The sequence below is a fragment of the Protopterus annectens genome, chromosome 4.part0, assembly GCF_019279795.1.
Source record: "Protopterus annectens isolate FY-2018-M chromosome 4.part0, PAN1.0, whole genome shotgun sequence".
Lineage (NCBI taxonomy): Eukaryota > Metazoa > Chordata > Ceratodontiformes > Protopteridae > Protopterus > Protopterus annectens.
Window position 1 is genome coordinate 1,059,301,194 of NC_056733.1, and position 21,588 is coordinate 1,059,322,781.

At 42.5% G+C, this 21,588-nt stretch overlaps 1 protein-coding gene across 1 annotated transcript in view; it reads left to right on the forward strand.

The window, feature by feature from the left end:
* The first annotated feature begins 423 nt into the window (after positions 1 to 423).
* HSPA9 (heat shock protein family A (Hsp70) member 9) overlaps positions 424 to 21,588 on the forward strand; it is a 1,477,986-nt gene continuing 1,456,821 nt past the window's right edge. Inside the window, exon 1 of the mRNA XM_044068990.1 lies at positions 424 to 799. Coding sequence (XP_043924925.1) covers positions 710 to 799 — 90 coding nt within the window. The 5' untranslated portion in view covers positions 424 to 709. The remainder of the gene's footprint in view (positions 800 to 21,588) is intronic.

The following is a 21,588-nucleotide window of genomic DNA, read 5'->3' on the forward strand; positions in this document are numbered from 1 at the left end:
GCAACACAGCAAACAGCCATAAAAATTGCAACAGCATGTTACAAACACAGTATCATATGTAAAAAATATAACAGATAAATATTATTACAACAACCAAAGTGAATTCCTATACAAATAAAAATTAAAAATATAATCATTTAACCAAATCCCTGGCTATAATGTGGACTCCCTTTACTTGGTATTTAACTGAGATAATATCCATACATTCACAAATTTGATATACAAAAATTAGCCAGACAAGTCTATTGTCCTTATACTGATCACTCACACCGGAAGTTGCTTATAACACTGCATCTGATGTAAGCACAGTGAAATTTCAATCCTCTTCACTTTCTTGTTTGACCTTCATAGTCTCCAGTTTTAAGGTCCCGGATGCTGCCCTTTATAATGCCGTATAGTAACCCAACTCTTACATAAATGAACGTATATCGTTTATTAGTAAAAACCTGGTTATAGTAGACACGTACTGACGAGTGCGCGTAGCTTTAGGGATTGATGAAAAATAGTTGGGTTGCTGGATATTTTGAGACTGCCTCTCAGGCATTGTGTTGGTAACCAGTTTAGGAGGGTCTTAGAAGCCGAAGTTAGAAGAGCTAGTTCTTCAGATTGGACGGTTCCAGAAGTAGCACGTTTTGGTAGTGCTCTGTTGTCACGAGCTGCCGTGTGCTCCTGTTATTGACTTGCCTGTTGGGAGAAATTTTTTGTGGTCATGCAGACTGTCAGTGGATCCGTGTGTCGCTATTTGTTCCCAGGACACTGTAGCAGAAGCCCACTGGAGCTCTTAACTCTGCTTCGGAAGGTGAGGAGAAGGGGTGTCTGGGCTGTAGTCCAGAGTATGCGTCTCTTGTCACTTCTGGCCTTCTGTTTGTCTTCTAAAGTTAGTGCATTGTTGGGGTTATTAACATAAGGAGCAGACTTATAGAAAAATGGATGTTCGCGTCTGATGTTGGAGGTCCTATTTTGTAGTGTTTAGATAATGTCATCTTCAGTGAGCTCAGGGTGAGACAGTATTTCAGCTGCTGGTTTCTTACGTAATTGGTAGAGGTTTACTGTTATTCAAGTAAATCATTTTGGGATGCTTTGTAGTGGATTCAAAAGTTAGATTGTATGCTTGCTAAGGTCAGAAAAGCAGTCAACTGTTTTTTATAAGCTTGTAATTGTATTTTTATATCGTTTCGGAGTTGCTAGCGATTTCTATCATATCACTGGTGGCTGAAAATTGTCAGTAGTATTGTAGGCTTCTCGTTTATTTCATGTGTTTTACTGTCTGGTAGTTTATTGGCCTAGTTATTATGTCAGCGTGGTTTGCTTTTTGTCCAGTATCTCATCACGCGTTTTGTAAACTGCTGATCGAACTACAAGAAATGTTAAATTTTGTATTTAATGAAATGTGTTGGCATGCCGTTTTGTTTGCTTTTTTCTTTTTTTTAAATAGACTTTTTCACGTGTTCTTTACCTGAAAATGTAATGGGGAAAAAGTTGATGCTGCATTTGTGTGTACATAGTACCACGAGTAAAGTATATTGCAACACGTACAAATGTGTATAAAGAACTGGTAGAGCACTGTAACAATGGTGAAAAGTCAGTGTTGCACATTTAAGTGTAAGGCAGTTGATGCGGTGGGTTAAGGCTGTATGCTGTAGTCCTGTGGTACGGGGTTTGATTCCTTCATCCCTCATTTTGACTGTGTGACCTTGAGCAAGTCAATCATACATTACCTGTCTTGATAAGGGCATGTGTGTCTAGTGGGCTTACCTGGTTAACAAATAGCAGCTGTTCTGTAGAAGGAAAGCAAGCAATTTTAGTGTATATTCTGAAATGTTTAATAGGAGAAGAGAACTTGGTTACTGTCTTATACTGGTTCTGTGATATAGAATTCATAACCTTATTTATTCACTTGATTGTGGTTTTACTGTCTTATACTGGTTCTGTGATAAAGAATTCATAACCTTATTTATTCACTTTTGATTGTGGTTTGTTATTTTTTAGGAAATGCACGATAATTCGGTCATATGTCTGTGGTCTGTTTTTATTTTCTTAGGAAATGCAAGATAATTCAGTCATAAGTGCAGTTAGTTTTGCCAGTACTTAATTTTGTACCCCACTTTTTAAGAAGGGTAAAACAGGTTCATCCAGAATAACTGTATGGTTATCTATGCAGTTTTCCAGGTTTGATTTGGTGGATGTTGGTGTCACTTTCAGGGCTTGTTTATTGCAGAGGTGAGTTGGCATGGGGCTGGCAAATCTGAGTTGCTGTCACACTTTCTGGTCTCTAGTTCTGGTATTTATAGAGCAATTTAATCTGTGACTATACAGGAGATCTGAGATTATGGTTTCTATTGGCATGGAACACCTAGCAAAGCTTGCCCCCACAAGAGCAAATGGATGGTCTTTCCTGGTTACTGAGAGACTTTTAAGCCAACAGTTTTTCTCTGTTAGGAACATTCTTTACCTTTCCCGTTTGCTAATGGCTGGAAGGGGGCATTATCTGCAAGTTTTGTTAACCAAAAGGCCATGTTCCCAGTCTGGAAACTGGAGAGAGGCCGTAGTACTGAGCCAGGTGCATGCCACAGGTTACCCTTATTTTCCAAAGAGGAGCCTGCCCTTTTAAATATGTGGATTCTAGCTTTCAGCCTGTTGGTTATACACTACACACACAAATTTGCTTTTAAGGCATGTTATTTTTAATGACAACATGGAATATGGTGTCAGATACTTTGGTTTGATATAGATATGTTGTGTGAGCTAAATTGTGTAAGCAGATTCTCCCTTTGTCAAAGCCAAATTGTTGTGGGTCTAGCCTGTTAAGATATTTCATATTATAGCTTATGAGGTAATCGGATATGATGCGTTCCGTGGCTTTCCAAATCAAGCCCGTTACGCTAACGGGTCTGTAGTTTTCCGGATTGCTGATGGAGCTGCCGTTGTGCATGGGCATCCAAATCAAGCAGTTCACTTCAGGAACAAATTATGTAACTATGCTCAAGTTAAATAGTTCAAGAAGGGGTAATACAATGTTGTGCTGTTAGGCAACCAGATAAGTTATTGAGCCCCCTGAAGTTGTGTATTTGTGTTAAAGTGCACATTTGGTATGTGAGGTGTTGATAGTGGGAGGTGTAAGAGAATTGATTATTCATGTTAACAAAAAAGACAGTAAATTTGTCCGCTAGTATATTTTCTGTCCACTGGGTCTGAGTTGGTGATGCCATTTTGGCTAAGTTTAGAGTACTGTTTATTTGTTAGTTTACTACTCTAGCTGAAAAGGCACTTACTGTCAGTGGCTTCCAAAGCTAATTTGTTTGTAATGTTAACCTTATTAATATTTAGTTCCTTACTAATATTACAAGATCACTTCAGACAATATGGTAAAAATACCATAAGTCTAAAATTTTATTTTTGTTTTTAGTTTAGCTAGTAACTTCTCATTATATTTGGCTGTAGTAGGTGTGGACAGGTTTAGGCACTTGTGGGAGATGCAACTCCTTTGTATAAGTAGATGTCATTGTCTGGTCTTGTGATGGTTCAATGAATTTGGATAGTTCATCATAGCATTTAGGACATTTGTCTGTCTGGAGTTCTTGGAGTAATTATTGGCTACAGAGGTTTTAGGGATTTTGAAAGTAACAGTTTACATGTTGATGATCACACTTCTCCAGGGATGGAGAAGCTGGGGGGGGGGGGGGTCCATGAAGTGGCTGTCTTAGTTGATTAGGGCTAGGTGACTGTTATGTCCTGTAGTTGGCTTAACTATGTTTTGCCCCCCCCCCCTCCAAAAAGGATTTTGTATAAGTCTTAGAATCTTTGGGCATACCTGAGTTTGGAGGTATAAGCTCTCCTAGTTTAAAGATAGTTGAAATCTTCTGTGATGCCCCTGCAATGGCCCCAGTAATCAAGGAGCCTCAATCCTCACCACTAACACTAGTGAAAGATGTGCACATTAGGAAAATGACAAGTACACACATAGTAAAGTACAATTTCCCTTAAGAGCACACAGAGATCACTCTGTCTGGGGCTGGCTTCTCCAGATCTCCAGCTACAGGGTTAAGATCTCAGCCGAGTGGTAAAGCCAAAACATCCAGCACATTCTGTCCAACAAGTGCTTCGTGTCCCTGACCAAGTGGCTGACCCACACACCTTTGAGATTTTATCTATATGTAAACACACACACTCCTGGGGAAGGCTGGCCTGGGTTCACTAGCTCTGCCTCCTTCTGCCCAGACTTAAGGCCCTTCCCAAAGGGTGACCAATTATGCTGGGCAATGCTACCATTATCCAAATGGTGAGTCCAAGATTTGAAGGTTATTTAGGAGTAGCATGTACATGTTGCCAACTACATAAGCAAGTACTCTAAGAGCATCTCTAACAAACCAGCCACAATTAAAAGGTTTAATTATATTTAAGAGTAAGACAATACTCAACTCATTACAGTAACAGAGTTCAGAATCACAGGAAATATTTTATAACAACGTTGTTGGGCAGTCTCACAAATGCAGAAAACATCTAGACGTATCTTACTATATTCCATCTCTAAGAAATACTGTGATCCAAGTCTTACAGAGCAAACACAAGTGCTGGTGAGAGGATGTTGTCAGATACAAACTGGACAGACTTTCTGAGGTGGTTCTTAAAATGCACATTACTGCTGGGTTAGCTAGATGATCTCACTATTTGATAACTGCCTCTAGTTTCCAGGCTAAACAGATACCAACAGAATTTAACATGTTCCTGTTAAAAATAGTTCTCTCAGATGCACAGCTGCTAGGAAGCCACAGAGCAATACAAAAACGCTTCACATGGGAAACCTAGTAATTATCTCTGTCTCAAGACAATAGAAAGAAACCCCTAGCACTAGACATCTTGTCTTAGCTGAGATAACTAACTTTATAACACATTTTCTTAGTGTGCAAGTTAACTCTGTATATTCCAGTCTTTACCATCAACACTGCAGATTTGATCTGGGACACTCCCTCAGTCCAGTCCCATCTCTTTACCACATTCTGCCTAATAAACTCTTTTTCTGCACTTGGTTTTAGTCCTTTTTAATTTAATTGCATTTTTTAAACTGTTTGGTCTAATATTGCTGCATACTCAAGTGTGCTAGCTTGCACTGCATGTGATTTTTTTTTACTACTGTTTTTGCTACTTTTCTGAAAAAAAAAAACTAAGCCCGTTTCCTACCTTTCCTGTAACTAGTGTTCCAGATGAAGATTTGCTGTATCCAGGACTGTATGTAAGCTTCTGAGCCCCCAAGCCTTTCTGTGTTGGAGGGAAGCCTTCTAGCTTATCAGTGGGAGGGGTAAGGACTAGGTAACCTGTCCACCACATAAGGAGTGGTTCTGGCCCAGAAATTGTAGTTATTGGCCGTTTGGGCAATCTCCATCTCTCAGCTTTCTGATTTGAAAGCCTGCATTTGCACTTGTTTCTGTCCTGTAACTCGTCTAGTGCAGATACAGATTTTTAGTTTTTGCACTTAAATTTGCTTGTTCATGTTCCGCATTTGTTCAGAACTTGTAAGCACTAAATAAGCTACTAATTACTATAGCACTCTATCTTCCTCATTACCTAGAGGAAAACAGTTTTTGTACTTACTTTTCTCACTTGCTTAGAGAAAAACAGCTCTTGTACTCACATTCCTCACTTATCTAGAGTTTTTTTATTCAGGCATGTCCAAGGGTCAGCTCTCAGTGTTCTCTCCTGTCTATCTGATGAATCTGGGCATCTTGAGGCAATGTAGAAATTGCCTCATGTACACTGACAACCCTCTCTTCCTACCACCCAACACTACAACCTGTGAGAGATGCAGTTATCTAGCCACACTGGAGGTAAAGCTCTCTAACCAAGACTGAACTTGACAGTCATGAGGAGAAGGTAAACATTTGCACCACACACTCGTCATAGTCTCACTAAATCTACACCACCAAAATCCACACAGTAACACACACACACATTTGTGGAGGCTCTCCATAATAATCTGTTTCTGCAACAGAGACTTCCAAAGCAGAAACGTAAGCAACCTCCATCCCCCAACACAACCCAAATGACACCGCCCACACACTGTGCCACTCAACCACAGCCAATAAGGCAAAACAACGTACCCAACACAGTAGTCATAGGTGGCTGTATAGTCAGGCACACTGATGTCCCACTCACCAGGCTAGACAAGGTTACTGTCAGCTGCCTGTCGGGTGCCAGGATCCGCCACATAACCCACGCACTCGGGTCACTCCACACCAAGTACAAATGACTCTGTCATTGTCCATGTTGGTGTGAATGACCTGAAACGTACCTTCTTGGACTATATGAAGAGACATGGAAGAGCTCTCCGATCTTGTAGCCCAGGCAGGTATGACCCTAGCCCTGAGTAGCATTCTGCCATCGCCCAGAATGATACCGCAGTACAAGGACAAAATGATCGACTTAAACAATTGGTTAAGCTTCTGGTGTCATTCTAAGGGGATCCAGTATCTGTCTGCTTGGGATGACATGGTCGACAGATGACTATGCTTTGCCACAGATGGCCTGCCCTTGGGATTCCGGATACTGGCTAAGGCTCTTGCTGCCCTCTATAGTGCCTTTTTAGGCGGGTTCAAATAACAAATTCATCACCATAACAGGAACAGGCAAACGAAAACTGAAGGGTAATGCTACTCGATGCTAGAAGTCTAAATCTCAAAATGCACTCACTCGAGGCACTCCTTAAAATGAAGAACTTCGATATCTGTGCAGTGACTGAGACCTGGTTCAAGGCTCCAGAGAGCACCCCTGCACTACCAGGCTATAACTCATACCACACTATTCAGCGATGTAACCTGGACCGAAACACCAAAGGCGGAGCTGTGTCCATATTCATTAAGGATATCCACATCTCCAGGCTAGTTACTCAGCATAATGCATCAGAGGTTACCCAAGTGCAACTAACTCTGGGCAAAACTGCAATCCAAGTTGTAGCTTGCTACAGATCCCTCACCATGCCCCAGGATTCCCACTCTTTTCTTAATGTACTGGAAAATATTAGGGTTCAACCAAACACCCTAATAATGGGCAACTTAACTACCCCACCATTAACTGGGAAAACTACTTGTGTACCAACTACTTAGCTCAACGCTTTCTGGAATTCATAAACTCCAATGCCCTAGATCAGCTTATCCACACCCCCACCAGGGGCAACAATATCCTAACCTAGTCATTACCAGCATGAGTGACCGGTGTTCCACACCTGAAGTCAACTCCTCATTGGTCCGATCCGACCATAAGCTTATCATCCTTGATATCCACATCCCACCCCCCATTAAGGAAACCACAGTAAAAAAATTTCTCCAAAGCCAACGTCATGCTTCTTAAGACAGAAGTGGTGGACATCATGACACCCATGCAGATGGACAATACAGTTACAACTGCTGAATCCTACACAAATGCACTCTATAAGCACTTGCACAAGTGCATGGATCGTGCTATCCCAAACAGTACCAAGACACTATCCTCCAAAAAAAGGAAGCCAATCTGGTGGTCTCCTGCCATAAACTGTACAACAGATAGAAGAAACTGTTGCAAAAGAGTAAAATCCCATGAGTGGAGAAGCTTCCCTGGTCCGCCTCAGTAGGAAGCTGAGATCCCTTATAAGATCCTCCAAAGCTAGCTACAAAAACAAAATCGCCACTAAATCCTAGGACAACCACAAAGCATTCTATAGCTATGTCAAGAATCTAGATGGCAACACCCAGATCTGCTCTGAGTTGCAGCACAAAGGCACGAAAATTACAGAACCGACTGATATTGCCAACGTACTGGCATATCGGTTCAGTGCTAACTTTACCCCGCTCTCACCCCCTAAAGGGCCCATATCTATACAGGAAGAATGCAGAGTCCCTGTAATCACAACTACGTAGATAAAAAGCTGCACTCTAAAGCCAAAAACACAGCATCCATGGTACTGGATAACATCCCAGGCTGTGTTTTACATGAACTTCAGAACGAACTGGCTCCCCACTTAAGCACCATGTTCAATAATAGCCTCACATCAGGCTTTGTGCCCACTGAATGGCACACAGCAACAGTTATCCCACTCCATAAAGGGGGAGCCACCACTGATCCTGGGAACTATTGACCTATTAGCCTGACGAACTTGGTCTGCAAGGCCATGGAACGTATCATCATGGAACTCCTAAACAAAGACATTGGTAACCTCCAAACTCTGGATCCCACCCAGTTCGGGTTTGTGGAAGGCAGATCATGCCTCCTGAACCTGATCGATGTCATTTAGGCAGTCACCAAAGCCGTGGATGAGGGTAAGGTGGTTCACACAGCCAATCTTGACCTCGCCAAGGCTTTTGACACCATCCCCCATTCTGGAATTATAGCTAAACTCACTAAATTAGGTATAAATCCCTACGTCACAAGATGGGTTGCCAACTGGCTCACTGACTGAACCCACACTATAAAAGTTGCAGACTCCAAATCTGACCTCAAGGCAGTGACAAGTGGAGTGTCACAGGGTTCTGTCCTAGGACCTCTCCTGTTTGGTATCTACTTTGACGTACAGGCTAACACTGAAGGCCTCTGGCTGATGAAGTTCGCAGTTGACTGCAAACTAGGAAACATAGTAAAGTCCCCAAATGATGTGGACGTCCTACAGAAGGGCCTCACTAAGATAGATGCCTGGTGTCAGAGTCATGGCCTCAAGCTCAATACCAAAAAATGCAAGGTCATCCCCTTTGGTAAAAACTCTGTACACATGAACTACCACATAGACAGCAATCTACTTAACACCGAATGCGTGATGAGAGATCTTGTGACCCCAGGTGGACAGTAGTCTCTCCTTTGATAGTCATCACCACAGTAATCAGGAAGTCCTTCAACGTGGCACACCTCATCATAAAAGGTTTCTCATCCAGGAAAAGAGGTCATTGTTCCCCTCTACTAGTCACTCATTGTACCCATTATAAAGTACAATGCCACTTTTGGAATGTACCTCACAAGACATCTGCAGCAACTGCAAAGGCCACAGAAGTACCTCAGAGGATTACTGGCCTCAAACAAATGCCCTGCACTGACTGCCTCAAACTCCAGCATTACTCCGTAGCATATTGCCTACTCAGAGGTGATCTCTGCCCAACATATAAAGCTATGTCAAACCCAGAGCTGTTGGGCATGCTACACCTAAAGAAATCCCAATCCCTCCAAGCTACATGCTCTAGGGACCTAAACCTTGTCACCACAATAAACAGGGCATGCTGGAGCGATAGATTCATGTCCCAGAGACTTCCTATACTCTGGAACAAGCTACCCATCTATGTCTAGCAAAGTTCTTCATTAGCACTCTTCAAGAAAAATCTTCAGTGGATGGGAAATAGGAAATACACCCGGGGGATCATTTCTGTCTCTGCTGGACAGTGGCACAGGAAATTACTTTCTTGGGTGGCGTAAGCTGTGGTACTTTGCTGGCTAGGCTTACGTAGGCCCTTGGGCCGATAGCCTAGTACCTACCTATGAACACATTTGCATAGGCATGTAGTATATACACATGTCTGCCCTTTTCCAGCAGGGTGCACTATGGTTATATTCTTGAAGCTCCGTACAGAACATAACGTTTTCTTACATTTGTAAGACAAGAATACAAATCCATTTTACTATTCAATGACAGAGAATTATTTACAGAATTCTGGCTGGGCTGTTGGCCTTCACATCTTCTGTTATGAAGTATTTCAGTATCCTTTACCAAAAATAACATTTTTGAGTCCTGTCGTTAGGCAACAGGAAGATGTGTATTGGGCTATAGATTTACTTTGTTCTGGGCAAATTAGAGTTAAATAAGTGTATTCTGGGTTTCCAGGAATGTGTAGTGGTGCTAAAAGTCCTATGCGAGTATTGAAACACTCTCACAGTTTCCATCGGGTCAAAATGTTTAGTAGGTGTAAAAACTAAGGTATGCAGTGTACGCTGTCTTTCATTGTAACTGTTTCATTCAGATCAGGTAACCTGTGTGTGGTGTGTAAATAGCACTGTTTGTACTGGATAATCTCATGAATTATTTTGACTGGTGGTGTATTGGTGGTGTATTGTGCCTATCAGTGTAATGCCATGTTCTGATACCTTCTTCAAGACAGCTGTATATTTACACTGCGTTACTGTGATTCTCTATCTGTATGCTTTCTGATATAACTACTTTGAGCTTACATGCATATACTATATCACTGTCCTCTCATAGTTGCCTAGTATAGTACTAGGCTATCTGCCCTGGGGCATTTGTAAGCCTAGCCATAGTGATGTGGCTTTTGCTACCCCATGAAATGGTACAAAAATGTACAGCATAAATTTAGAATACTGTGCCTCTGTCTGTCTAGTAGTGACACATTGAAGGTCCCCTTATATAATAGAATTAGTTTACTGTGCCCCTGTCTAGCAGTGATACAGATGTGACCCCTGGGGTAAACTTACAATCTCCCATCCACTCATCAAGATTTCTCTTGAAAAGAGTCAGTGAGGGGCTCTGCCTAATACGAACTGGGATCCTGTTCCAAAGCATGGGAAGCCTCTGGGTTATCAATCTATCCCTCCAGCATGTCCTATTCATACTTGTGCCGAGTTTTAAGTCTTTAGCTCTCGTGGTCCTGATGGATTTGGATTTTTTGAGGTGGAGCATGTCCATCAGATCCTGATTGGACATGGCCTTGTACGTCAGGCAGAGATCACCTCTGAGCAGGCGGTATGCTACTGAATAGAGCTAAAGTTTCTTTAGTCTGCAGAATAAGACATATGTTGGAGACCCTTGATTCTCTTGGTGAGGTACTTTTGTGGTCTCTCCAGCTGTTGCAAATGTCGGGTGAGGTACATACCAAATGGGGCATTGTACTCAATCATGGGTCTGATGAGGGAGGAATATAGGGGTACAATGACATCCTTGGATCTGGATGCGAATCCCTTCATGATTAGGTGTGCAAGGTAGAATGTTTTTCTAACCACTTTGGCAACGTGGGTGTCAAATAAGAGGTCGCTGTCAACTTGGGTCCCTAGTTCTCTGATTACTTTTTCCATACTCAGTGGGTTGCTGTCTGTGTGATAATTTGTGGGTACTTTGTTTTTCCCCAAAGGGGATGACTATACATCTTTTGGCATTTAGTTTAAGGCCGTGACTCCGGCACCAGTTGTCCGTTTCTGTGTGGCTTTTTTGTAGGATGTGTGTCTGCTGGTGTATCTACTATGGCGCCAAGTTTGCAGTCATCTGCGAACTTTGTCAGCCACAGCCCTCCCATGTTTGCTTTAACATCTGAGAAATAAATGCCGAACAAGAGGGGTCCCAGGACAGATCCCTGTGGGACACCACTTGTGACTGGCTTTGAGTCTGACATTGCTCCAGCGATTTTAACTTTATGGGTTCTGTCCTTTAGCCAGTTTGCAACCCATCTAGTGACATAAGGGTTTACTTTTAAGCTGTTGAGCTTGTCTATGATGCCTGAGTGGGGTATTGTGTCGAAGGCCTTAGCCAAGTCCAGGTATGCTGTATGGACTGCTTTGCCCTCATCAATGGCTCTAGTGACTGTTTCGAAAAAGTCAACCAGGTTTAAAAGGCAGGATCTGCCCTTTACAAAGCCGAACTGGGTGGGGTCAAGTGTAGGTCCCCTATGTCTCTGTTTATGAGTTCCATAATGATTCTTTCCATAGCTTTGCAGACCAGGCTGGTTAAGCTTATGGGGTGGTAGTTTCCAGGGTCTGTAGAGGCACCCCCCCTTGTGGAGTGGGACCACTGTTGCTGTACGCCAGTGTTCAGGTACATATCCCGAAGTAAGGCTAAGGTTAAATAGCATTTTTATGTGTGGGTTTAGCTCCTCTTGGAGTTCACGTAACACGCAACCCGGGATACCGTCGGGTCCCATTGATGCTGCCCATATTTCCCCTGTATTCTTTGGTTCCGACTGTTTTTATATTTCTCCTCTGTATTCTTCTGGCTTATTGTGGTCCTTCTTTCCATCTCTTTTGTATAATAAGTTTTAACTTTTTTGTCAAACTCTAAGCTGTAAAATAATATTTTTTTCTTTTCAGAGCCTGCGGTCACTGCATCTGATCTCGATATTGCAGGGGTTCTGTTAGAAAGCCCTATGCCTACAAGCTTATGGGGATTTTAGTCGTTTCATGAAAGTATATTTATCATGAAGAACTTTGCTGCTGATTAACTTTAATCAGTTAAATATATGCCTGCTCCCTTGTTCAAAGGCCCTGTGAAATAGGAGGACACCTTCCTATGTGGCCTGTGAAATAGGAGGACACCTTTCTATGTGGCCACTGTCTCCTTTTGCTTGACCAGTAGACTGTACTGCATATGCCTGGTATTCTGTCATGGGGAAATGACAGATGACCTGTTTTTATTTGCATCTCCTTTTATTGCTTTATTTTGGCTATGAAGTGATTGCTCTCTGTTGTAAATTGACCTGAATTTGAGGACTACATGCCCGGACTACCCAACATAAGTCTGATGTTCTCACTGTAACTGAAACTTGGCTTAAACCCAGCATAACTGAAACTGAAGTTATAACTCCTGGCTATAATATCCATAATGACTTTATAAAGAATAAAGGAGGTGGTATTGTTTTAGCATTTCCCAATACCTACCTCATTTCCCCTAGCAAACCAACAACAAAGTTCGGTAGAGCTTCTTATTGCTTTTATCAGAATAAACAATTGTAAACAAATGTACATTGTCCTTTATATTCCTACTGGCAGCAATGTAGCTAATACTGGAAGATATTCTACAAAGGATATCCTTAACATTTCCACAAGAAAAAAAAATACTAGGTGATGTGAATGTCAATTGGTTGGATATAAATTGTATCTCTCCTACATCTAGTATGAACTTGTATGGTTGCACAGCCCCACACATTATAGCAAGACATCTAATTCTCTATTAGACTGGGTTGTGGTATCAGACCCTAGCAAATACTCCACCACAAATAGTGCCACTCTTTCAGTGTCTCCCACCAGTTTATATGACTAGACATCTCAAACATCCAGTTAAACAGCATTTTTTATAAAACACTTGAACATTTCTGGGTTAACCTTTGAAAGATTATTACTACAGTATTATCTGTCAACAGGAACTTAAAAATCCGCCTCTTGGACTATTCTGTAATTGAATTCAGTACAACTTTCTAAATATCCAAAACCTTGCACCCCCTAGAAGGAAGAGACTGAAAAATAATGCAGTTTGCTATCCAAAAAGTGTAGAATGCTAATGCAAGGTAGAGAAAAAGCATGGAAAGAATGGCAAAAATATAAAACCTCCATCTTAAACTTCAACACGCTTTGCAATCATACTAAACAAAAAATACTGCAATAACTTTCAGAATACTAAACGCAACCTTTAAATAATTTGGAAATCTATTATTTTTGCATCCCAGCCTAAAATTCTACCCAAATCTCTCTCTCCTAAATAACTCGCCACTCGAAATTGCAAAAAGTTCAACTCTTATTTTATAGATGGTATACAGTATCTAAGGATTGTTCGACATCTAATCCCAACCTTGCCCAACAGACACACACCGCCACATCCACTTTCACCCCTCTGTCCACATGCTATAAAACTATTCTTGCACTTAAACTGTGCTGTTCTTCAACAGATGACCTTACAAGCAAGTACTTGGATAGCAGCTTATCCTGTCCAAGTCCTTATAAATAGGTCAATCCAATTGCTAGTGCTTGCGGTACTGTCGCCTGTGGAACACTGTCCATCTATTCTTCCCAACTCAGCCTGCCCCCCCCCCCTTGACAAGCTTGCATCACTAGGAGACTTCTGCTCATATCCACCTGAAATCACTAGCAGTCAAACTCTATTTTTCTATACAAGAAATAAAGTACTAACCTGCAAAGGAAAACGGGTTGTTTTTACTCTTATTTTTTTTTTTTTTTGTCTGGGAAATAGGTATTCAGTATACCGCACACACGGGGGTCTGTAGCACTGGCAAAAACGTATTAGGCTCCCCCTGTAAATTTTTGCAACCAAAGTTAAGGTAATTGTAAGGAAACTGCAACTTACTGTAACCCATTTACTTGTATTGCTATTCTGTCCTGACCAAAACACAGATTCGCTGCAGTCTCGTGGTCTGGCTGGGCCTTGCTCAGTTTGCCTCGCTGTGTTCAGCTCACTCCGCTCCCCTACCCTGCCCCCATATCCCACCCACTCCCAATATACCCACCTTTATTTCTTACCCTTCAACTGACACACACTCCTCCAGTCACCTACCCATAATTACTAACTCCAACCACACACCCTGTTTGGCTCCCTTCCTAAAACACACATTCAGTTACAAGTAGCCTCACCCACCTCTCAACTCTAATACTGCATATAGTCGGGTCACTTCTTCATACAATATGCAAATCACACTAGGAACTCTCTTGCTAGCTCTCAGCCCTAACCTACACCACATCCATACATACCAACATCACTGGACTACAATACATACCATACAACACATACTGCCTCACTGTCATAAATACACACAAACTTCACTATAAGCTCCACTTTATTCAACAGTAGCATAGTACTACACATACACAGGACCTATATGCCAAGATGTTACACTAGAAAAGTATTAGATGCAATATTGCAATAATTCACACAAACATATTACTTATTGCAAAGAAACTTATCTCAGGAGACGTACATCCTAACCCAGGACCAATCAAAACCATACTCTCAAACAGGCATCTGACTACTGATCTTAACATCAACACCAGGAGCATATCCAGTAAGCTACCTGACCTACATGTATTCATAACCCACTATTCCCCTGACATCATCATCATCTTTCGGCTGTTCCCGTTAGGGGTCACCACAGCGGATCAGTTTCCATTTCTTCTTGTCCTCTGCATCATGCTCTTTCACACCAATCGCCTGCATGTCATCTCTCACCACATCCATAAACCTCATCTTAGGCCTTCCTCTTTTCCTCTTACCTGGTAGCTCCATCCTTAGCATCCTTTTCCCAATATTCCCAGCATCTCTCTTCAGCACATGTCCAAACCAACACAATCTTGCCTCTCTCGCTTTGTCTCCAAACTGTCCAATGTGAGCTGACCCTCTAATATACGGATTCCTAATCCTGTCCATCCTAGTCACACCCAGTGCAAATCTTAACATTTTTAACTCTGCCACATCCAGCTCTGACTCCTGCCTTTTCGACACTGCTACCGTCTCCAACCCATATAACCTAGCTGGTCTCACTACCCTCTTGTAGAACTTCCCTTTCACTCTTATTGGTACCAGTCTGTCATAAATCACTCCTGACACTCTTCTCCACCCACTCCACCCATTCCACCCTGCCTGTACTCTCCATCTCTCTTCCACACTCACCATTACTCTGAGCTGTTGATCCCAAGTACTTAAACAAATCCAACTTTACCAACTCTACTCCCTGCATCCTCACCATTCCTCTACCCTCCCTCTCATTTACACACACACATTCTGTTTTAGCCCTACTGACCTTCATTCCTCTCCTGTCTAAAGCATATCTCCACCTCTCCAGGGTCTCCTCAACCTGGTCCCTACTCTCACTATATATCACAATGTCATCTGCAAACATCATAGTCCACAGGGCCTCCTGCCTAATCTCATCTGTCAACCTGTCCATCACCACTGCAAATAAGAAAGGGCTCAGAGCTGATCCTTGATGCAATCCCACCTTCACCTTAAAACGTATTTGTCACTCCCACCGCAGTCCTCACCACTGTCACACTACCCTTGTACATATCCTGTACCACTCTTACATACTTCTCTGCCACTCCCGACTTCCTCATACAATACCACAACTCCTCTCTAGGCATCCTGTCATATGCTTTCTCCAAGTCCACAAAGACACAATGCAACTCCTTCTGACCTTCTCTGTATTTCTCCAACAACACTCTCCGAGCAAATATTGCATCTGTAGTGCTCTTTCCTGGCATGAAACCATACTGCTGATCACTAATAATCACCTCCCTTCTTAACCTAGCTTCCACTACTTTCCCATAACTTCAAGCTGTGACTGATCAATTTTATCCCTCTGAGTTACTGCAGCTCTGCTAATCACCCTTATTCTTAAAGATAGGTACCAAAACACTTTTTCTCCACTCCTCAGGCATCCTCTGACTTTCCAAAATTTCATTAAACAATCTGGTTAAAAATTCCACTGCCATTTCTCCTAAGCAACCTCCATGCTTCCACTGGTATGTCATCTGGCCAACAGCCTTTCCATTCTTCATCCTCTTCATAGCTGTCCTTATTTCCTCCTTGCTAATCTGCTTCACTTCCTGATTCACTATCCCCACATCATCCAACCTTCTCTCTCTCTCTCTCTCTCTCTCTCTCATTCCCTTCATTCATCAGCCCTTCAAAGTACTCTTTCCATCTACTCAACACACTCTCCTCACTTGTGAGTACGTTTCCCTCACTGTCCTTTATCACCCTTAACTGCTGCACATCTTTCCCAGCTTTGTCCCTCTGTCTAGCCAATCTGTACAGGTCCTTTTCTCCCTCTTTAGTGTCCAATCTCTCATACAACTCTATGCCTTATCGTTGGCCTTCACCACCTCTCTCTTGCCATGCGCCTCATCTCCTTGTACTCATGTCTACTTTCATCTCTGACGGTCCCGCTTCTTCTTCGCCAGCCTCTTCCTCTGTATACTCTCCTGTACTTCCTCATTCCACCACCATGTCTCCTTGTCCTCCTTCCTCTGTCCAGATGTCACACCAAGCACCTTCCTAGCTAGTCTCCCTTACTAGCTCTGCTGTAGTTAACCAGCTATTCGGTAACTCTTCATTGCCTCCCAGTGCCTGTCTTAACTCTTCCCTGAACTCCACCTCACAATCACCCTTTAACTTCCACCATTTAATCCTTGGCACTGCTTTCACACTCCTCCTCCGCTTCTTGATCACCATCATCCTACAGACCACCATTCTATGCTGCTTAACTACACTTTCCCCGGTCACCACTTTACAGTCTCCAACCTCCTTCAGACTGGCCTTCCTACATGGGATATAATCCACCTGTGTGCATCTTCCTCCACTCTTGTACGTCACCCTATGCTCCTCCCTCTTCTTAAAATATGTATTCACCACAGCCATGTCCATCCTTTTCGCAGAATCCACAATCTGACCACCTGCATTCCTCTCCTTCACACCATACCTACCCATCACTTCCTCATCCCCTCTGTTCACTTCACCAACATGCCCATTGAAGTCCACTCCAATCACTAGTCTCTCACCCTTAGGTACACTCACCACCACTCCATCCAACTCGCTCCAAAATTTTTCTCTCTCCTCCCATCACACACCCAACTTGTGGAGCATATGCACGAACAACATTCATCATTACACCATCAATTTCAAGCTTCATAAACATCACTCTATCAGACACTCTCTTAACCTCCAAAACACTCTTGGCATACTGTTCCGTTAGGATAACCCCTACCCCATTTCTTCTGCCATCCACACCATGATGGAACAATTTGAACCCGCCTCCTATACACCTGGACTTATTTCCCTTCCATCTGGTCTCTTGCACGTGCAATATATCAACCTTCCTTCTCTCCATCATATCAGCTAGCTCTCTCCCTATTACCAGTCATACTGGCAACATTCAAAGTTCCTACCCTCATTACTACACTCCTAACCTTCCTCCTCTCTTTCTGCCTTTGGGCATGCCTTCCCCCTCCTCTTCTTCTTTGGCCAACAGTAGCCCAATTTCCGCCAGCACCCTGTCATATGCTTTCTCCAAGTCCACAAAGACACAATGCAACTCCTTCTGACCTTGAAGAAATCTCCCCCAAGGTTATAATATCCCAAGTCAGGATAGAGTAGGCAGAAAGGGTGGTGGGGTCGCAATTCTCTAAGAACACACTAAACGTCCAACCTCCACCCTCCACAAATCCCTCTACCTAAATATTGTAATAGGTTCATACTAGGCTATCTGCCCTAGGGCATTTATAAGCCTAGCCAGAGTGTGTATGGCTTTCGCCACCCATTTTAAATTAATTTTGCTATGCCCTTTTTCGAGGTTAGTATACTGTGCTTCTGTCCAACAGTGAGACAGAAGTGATACCTGGGGTAAACCTACGATCTCCCATCCACTCATCAAGATTCCTCTTTAAGAGAGACAATGAGGGACTCTGCCTAACCTGGACTGGGATTTTATTCCATAGTGAAGGGAGCCTCTGGGTTATGAATCTGTCCCTCCAGCATGTCCTATTTATTTCAGTGCTGAGGTTCAAGTCCCTCGAGCGCGTAGCTCGATGGGATTTGGATTTTCTGAGGTGCAGCATGTCCATTAATTCCGGGTTGGACATGGCTTTATACGTCAGGCACAGATCGCCTCTGAGCAGGCGGTATGCCACTGAGTAGAGCTGGAGTTTCTTTAACCGGCAGCATACGGCATCTGTTTGAGCCCCTTGATCCTCTTGGTGAGGTACTTTTGGGGTCTTTCCAGTTGCTGCAGGTGTCTGGTAAGGTACATCCCAAAAGGGGCATTGTACTCAATTATGGGCCTGATGAGGGATGAGTAAAGAGGCACGATGACCTCCCCTGATCTAGATGTGAATCCCTTCATGATTACGTGGGCTATATAAAATGTTTTTCTAACCACTTTGGCCACGTGGTTGTCAAATGAGAGATTGCTATCAACTTGGGTCCCCAGGTCCCTAATTATTTCTTCTGTACTTAACGGATTACCACCTATGTGGTAATTTGTGGGCACTTTGTTTTTGCCAAAGGGGATGACTATACACTTTTTGGCGTTTAGCTTGAGGCCATGGCTCTGTCGCCAGTTGTCTGTTTCTATGAGGCCCTTTTGGAGGATGCTTGTGTCAGCTGGAGAGTCTATTATGGTGCCCAGTTTGCAGTCATCTGCGAACTTGGTCAGCCACAGTCCTTCCATGTTGGCCTGTACCTCCGAGAAATATATACCGAACAAGAGAGGTGATGATGAAAACCCTAAGCTCAGTCTTGCATATAAACAACGCACTAAAAAATCAACTTTCTTTGCTGCTATATTCCTCCAAGTAATTCTTCTCCCATAATAGAGGAAATCTTACACTGGGCTAGCATTAATCTCCCACAAGAAACTATCCTACTTGGTGACCTAAACACAGACTGGTCAGCCTGTAACTCTAAACCCCACTAACTATATTAATCTCTTCAGATTTGATAAACTCATTCAAGAACCCAATAGAGTAGATAAAAAAATCCCAAAAACAATCTATCCTATTGGGCACTAATCGGTTGCCCCAAACAAAACTACCAGGCAGGCTGTCTTCCAGATAGTCTGTGACCACCTTCCCACATTCCTCCTACACAAACGCACCAACATTCCCAAGCCCATAATTTATATACAAATCTGAGATGACTGCAACCTAAACCCTCAAGATCTTAATACTATTTTAAAAAATGCAACTGGGAACCACTACTAACCCTAGGATTAGACCAGGCGGTCAGCTACTTCAATAATAATTTTACCAATGTCCTCATTAGAGTAGCTCCGATCAGAAAAGTTAGAATTAAGACTATGCATCACTGCTAATTAGGGACACTAGCCCTACTAAAGTTCAGACATGAGGCTTGGAAAATCTGGGAGAGAGATACTACCCTAGCCAAACAAACCTACATTCAACTCGGAAATCAAGTCAAGAAACAAACCAAACCCGTTCCTGACTTTCCAAAGCAAATACTCAAACAATCCTCAAAAATTTTGGCAGCCCATTAACTCTTTACTAAAACCAGGCAAAACTACCACTCCAGCTCCCAACTCCACCAATAATAGCAACGGCATAGCCTCTCAATTTAATCTAAATTTCATAGAATCCATTCTGACATTATCCACCCAATTATCCGAAGACAGCCCTAATCAAACCCTATCTAAATGTCCAGATAACATTCCTTCCTTTACCCTCTCACCTGTTCAAGCTCTCCAATTAAAACGATACTTGTATATTATCACAACCAGATTTTCGCAGTTGCAAAAAAAAAAATCTGGTTGTGATTAATAGGATACCTGCACACATACATCTGCAGGAAACGGTTGAAACGGTTATTGTAAGTTAGTACTGGGGGGAAAAACACATTACTTTTAGCAGCCCAAACAGTTTAACAAATCCTCCTCTTGTTTTCCTGTTTTGCATGCCATACAGATGCCTCAGATCTGGAGTCCTGCTTTCTGCTGCTGTAAATGATTCTGAGTGGTACATTGTCATCAGTTTTACACACAGCTTTCCCGTCCCAGGAGGATTTGTGTTGTGCTTCTGAAAATGATCAAAACGTGTGGGAAAACTCATGTAAACCTACCAATTTGTCTGTTTATTTTACAGCAAGAAACAGGAGTGCAGACTTGAGGGTAATATCGGAAGCATGACTCGCTCGCAACATCGTTGCGAAAAAACAACGCCAGTAAGCATGTTCGTCGCCACAAATACAGGCATAGCTTTCTTATTTTTCTTAAACTACAGCTAGGGAACAGTGTTCTGTTCATCCCAGTCCTACAAAATGGAAATGACCAAACTAGTTACAAGCCACTGAATGCTTTACACATTCGATGAGGTAACAAATCTGGTTGCGATAATACGCAAGTACCTAACAAAAACTCTTCCTAAAATTGAAGCCTACAACCCTCGCAGCCGATAGTTTGCCTGCTAACTTCCTAAAAATAGCCGCTGATTCCATATCTTATCTGGTCTCAATCCTTATTCACCGCTCCATACAGGAAGCCTATATCACTCATCTTTGGAAGGTTTCCTATATCATTCCTCTCCATAAGGGTTGCAACACCTACAACTTCTCATATTATCATCCCATAGCATAGCTGTACTATCTCCACTATCAGTTACTTGAGAAATGTATTCATTCTCAATGTATACAATTCCTAAGCTCGCACAAACTCCTATCTGCCACACAGCATGGGTTTCGTCCATACCGTAGTACAACTATTGTCCTCCTCTCTTTTACTAACTTGGTTAATCAACGCAGAAATGAAAATAACTTTGTATCAGCTGTATTTTAAATCTCTCCAAAACTTTTGATATGGTCTCACTCCCTTCTACTTGATACTCTAGCCTCACTCTCCTTTGCCCCCTCTACTGTGGCCTGGTTCAAGAGTTGTCTATTAGACAGACCACAATCTGTCCAATGGCAAGGCATGCTATCTCCCTTACTTCCTACTAGCATATAGGTGTACCACAAGGCTCAATACTGGGACCACTTCTTTTTTTTTTCTGTTTTCACAAACAATTTGTATACCTCCACCCAACATAGCACACTTGTCCAGTATGCAAACAATTCAACTGTAATCTGCTCTGCCCCTTCCCTTACCACTCTACAACTCACTCGGTGATCCTTTAGCTCCGTGGAGAGATGCATTACTGATGTCCAACTCATCCTAAACCCCAACAAGACTAAACTGCTACTATTCACCCCCAATAAACCAGATTATACAATTCTTCCTCTAAAACGTGCACGCTGATTGGCCAGCCCAACCAGCGTGCCCATTGTAAATCCTTCAATATACTAACGGAAAAAGGTCCGGTCGCCCGGACTTTTTCCGTTAGTATAAAACACTGTTTCGCTATGTTAAAAGAGTT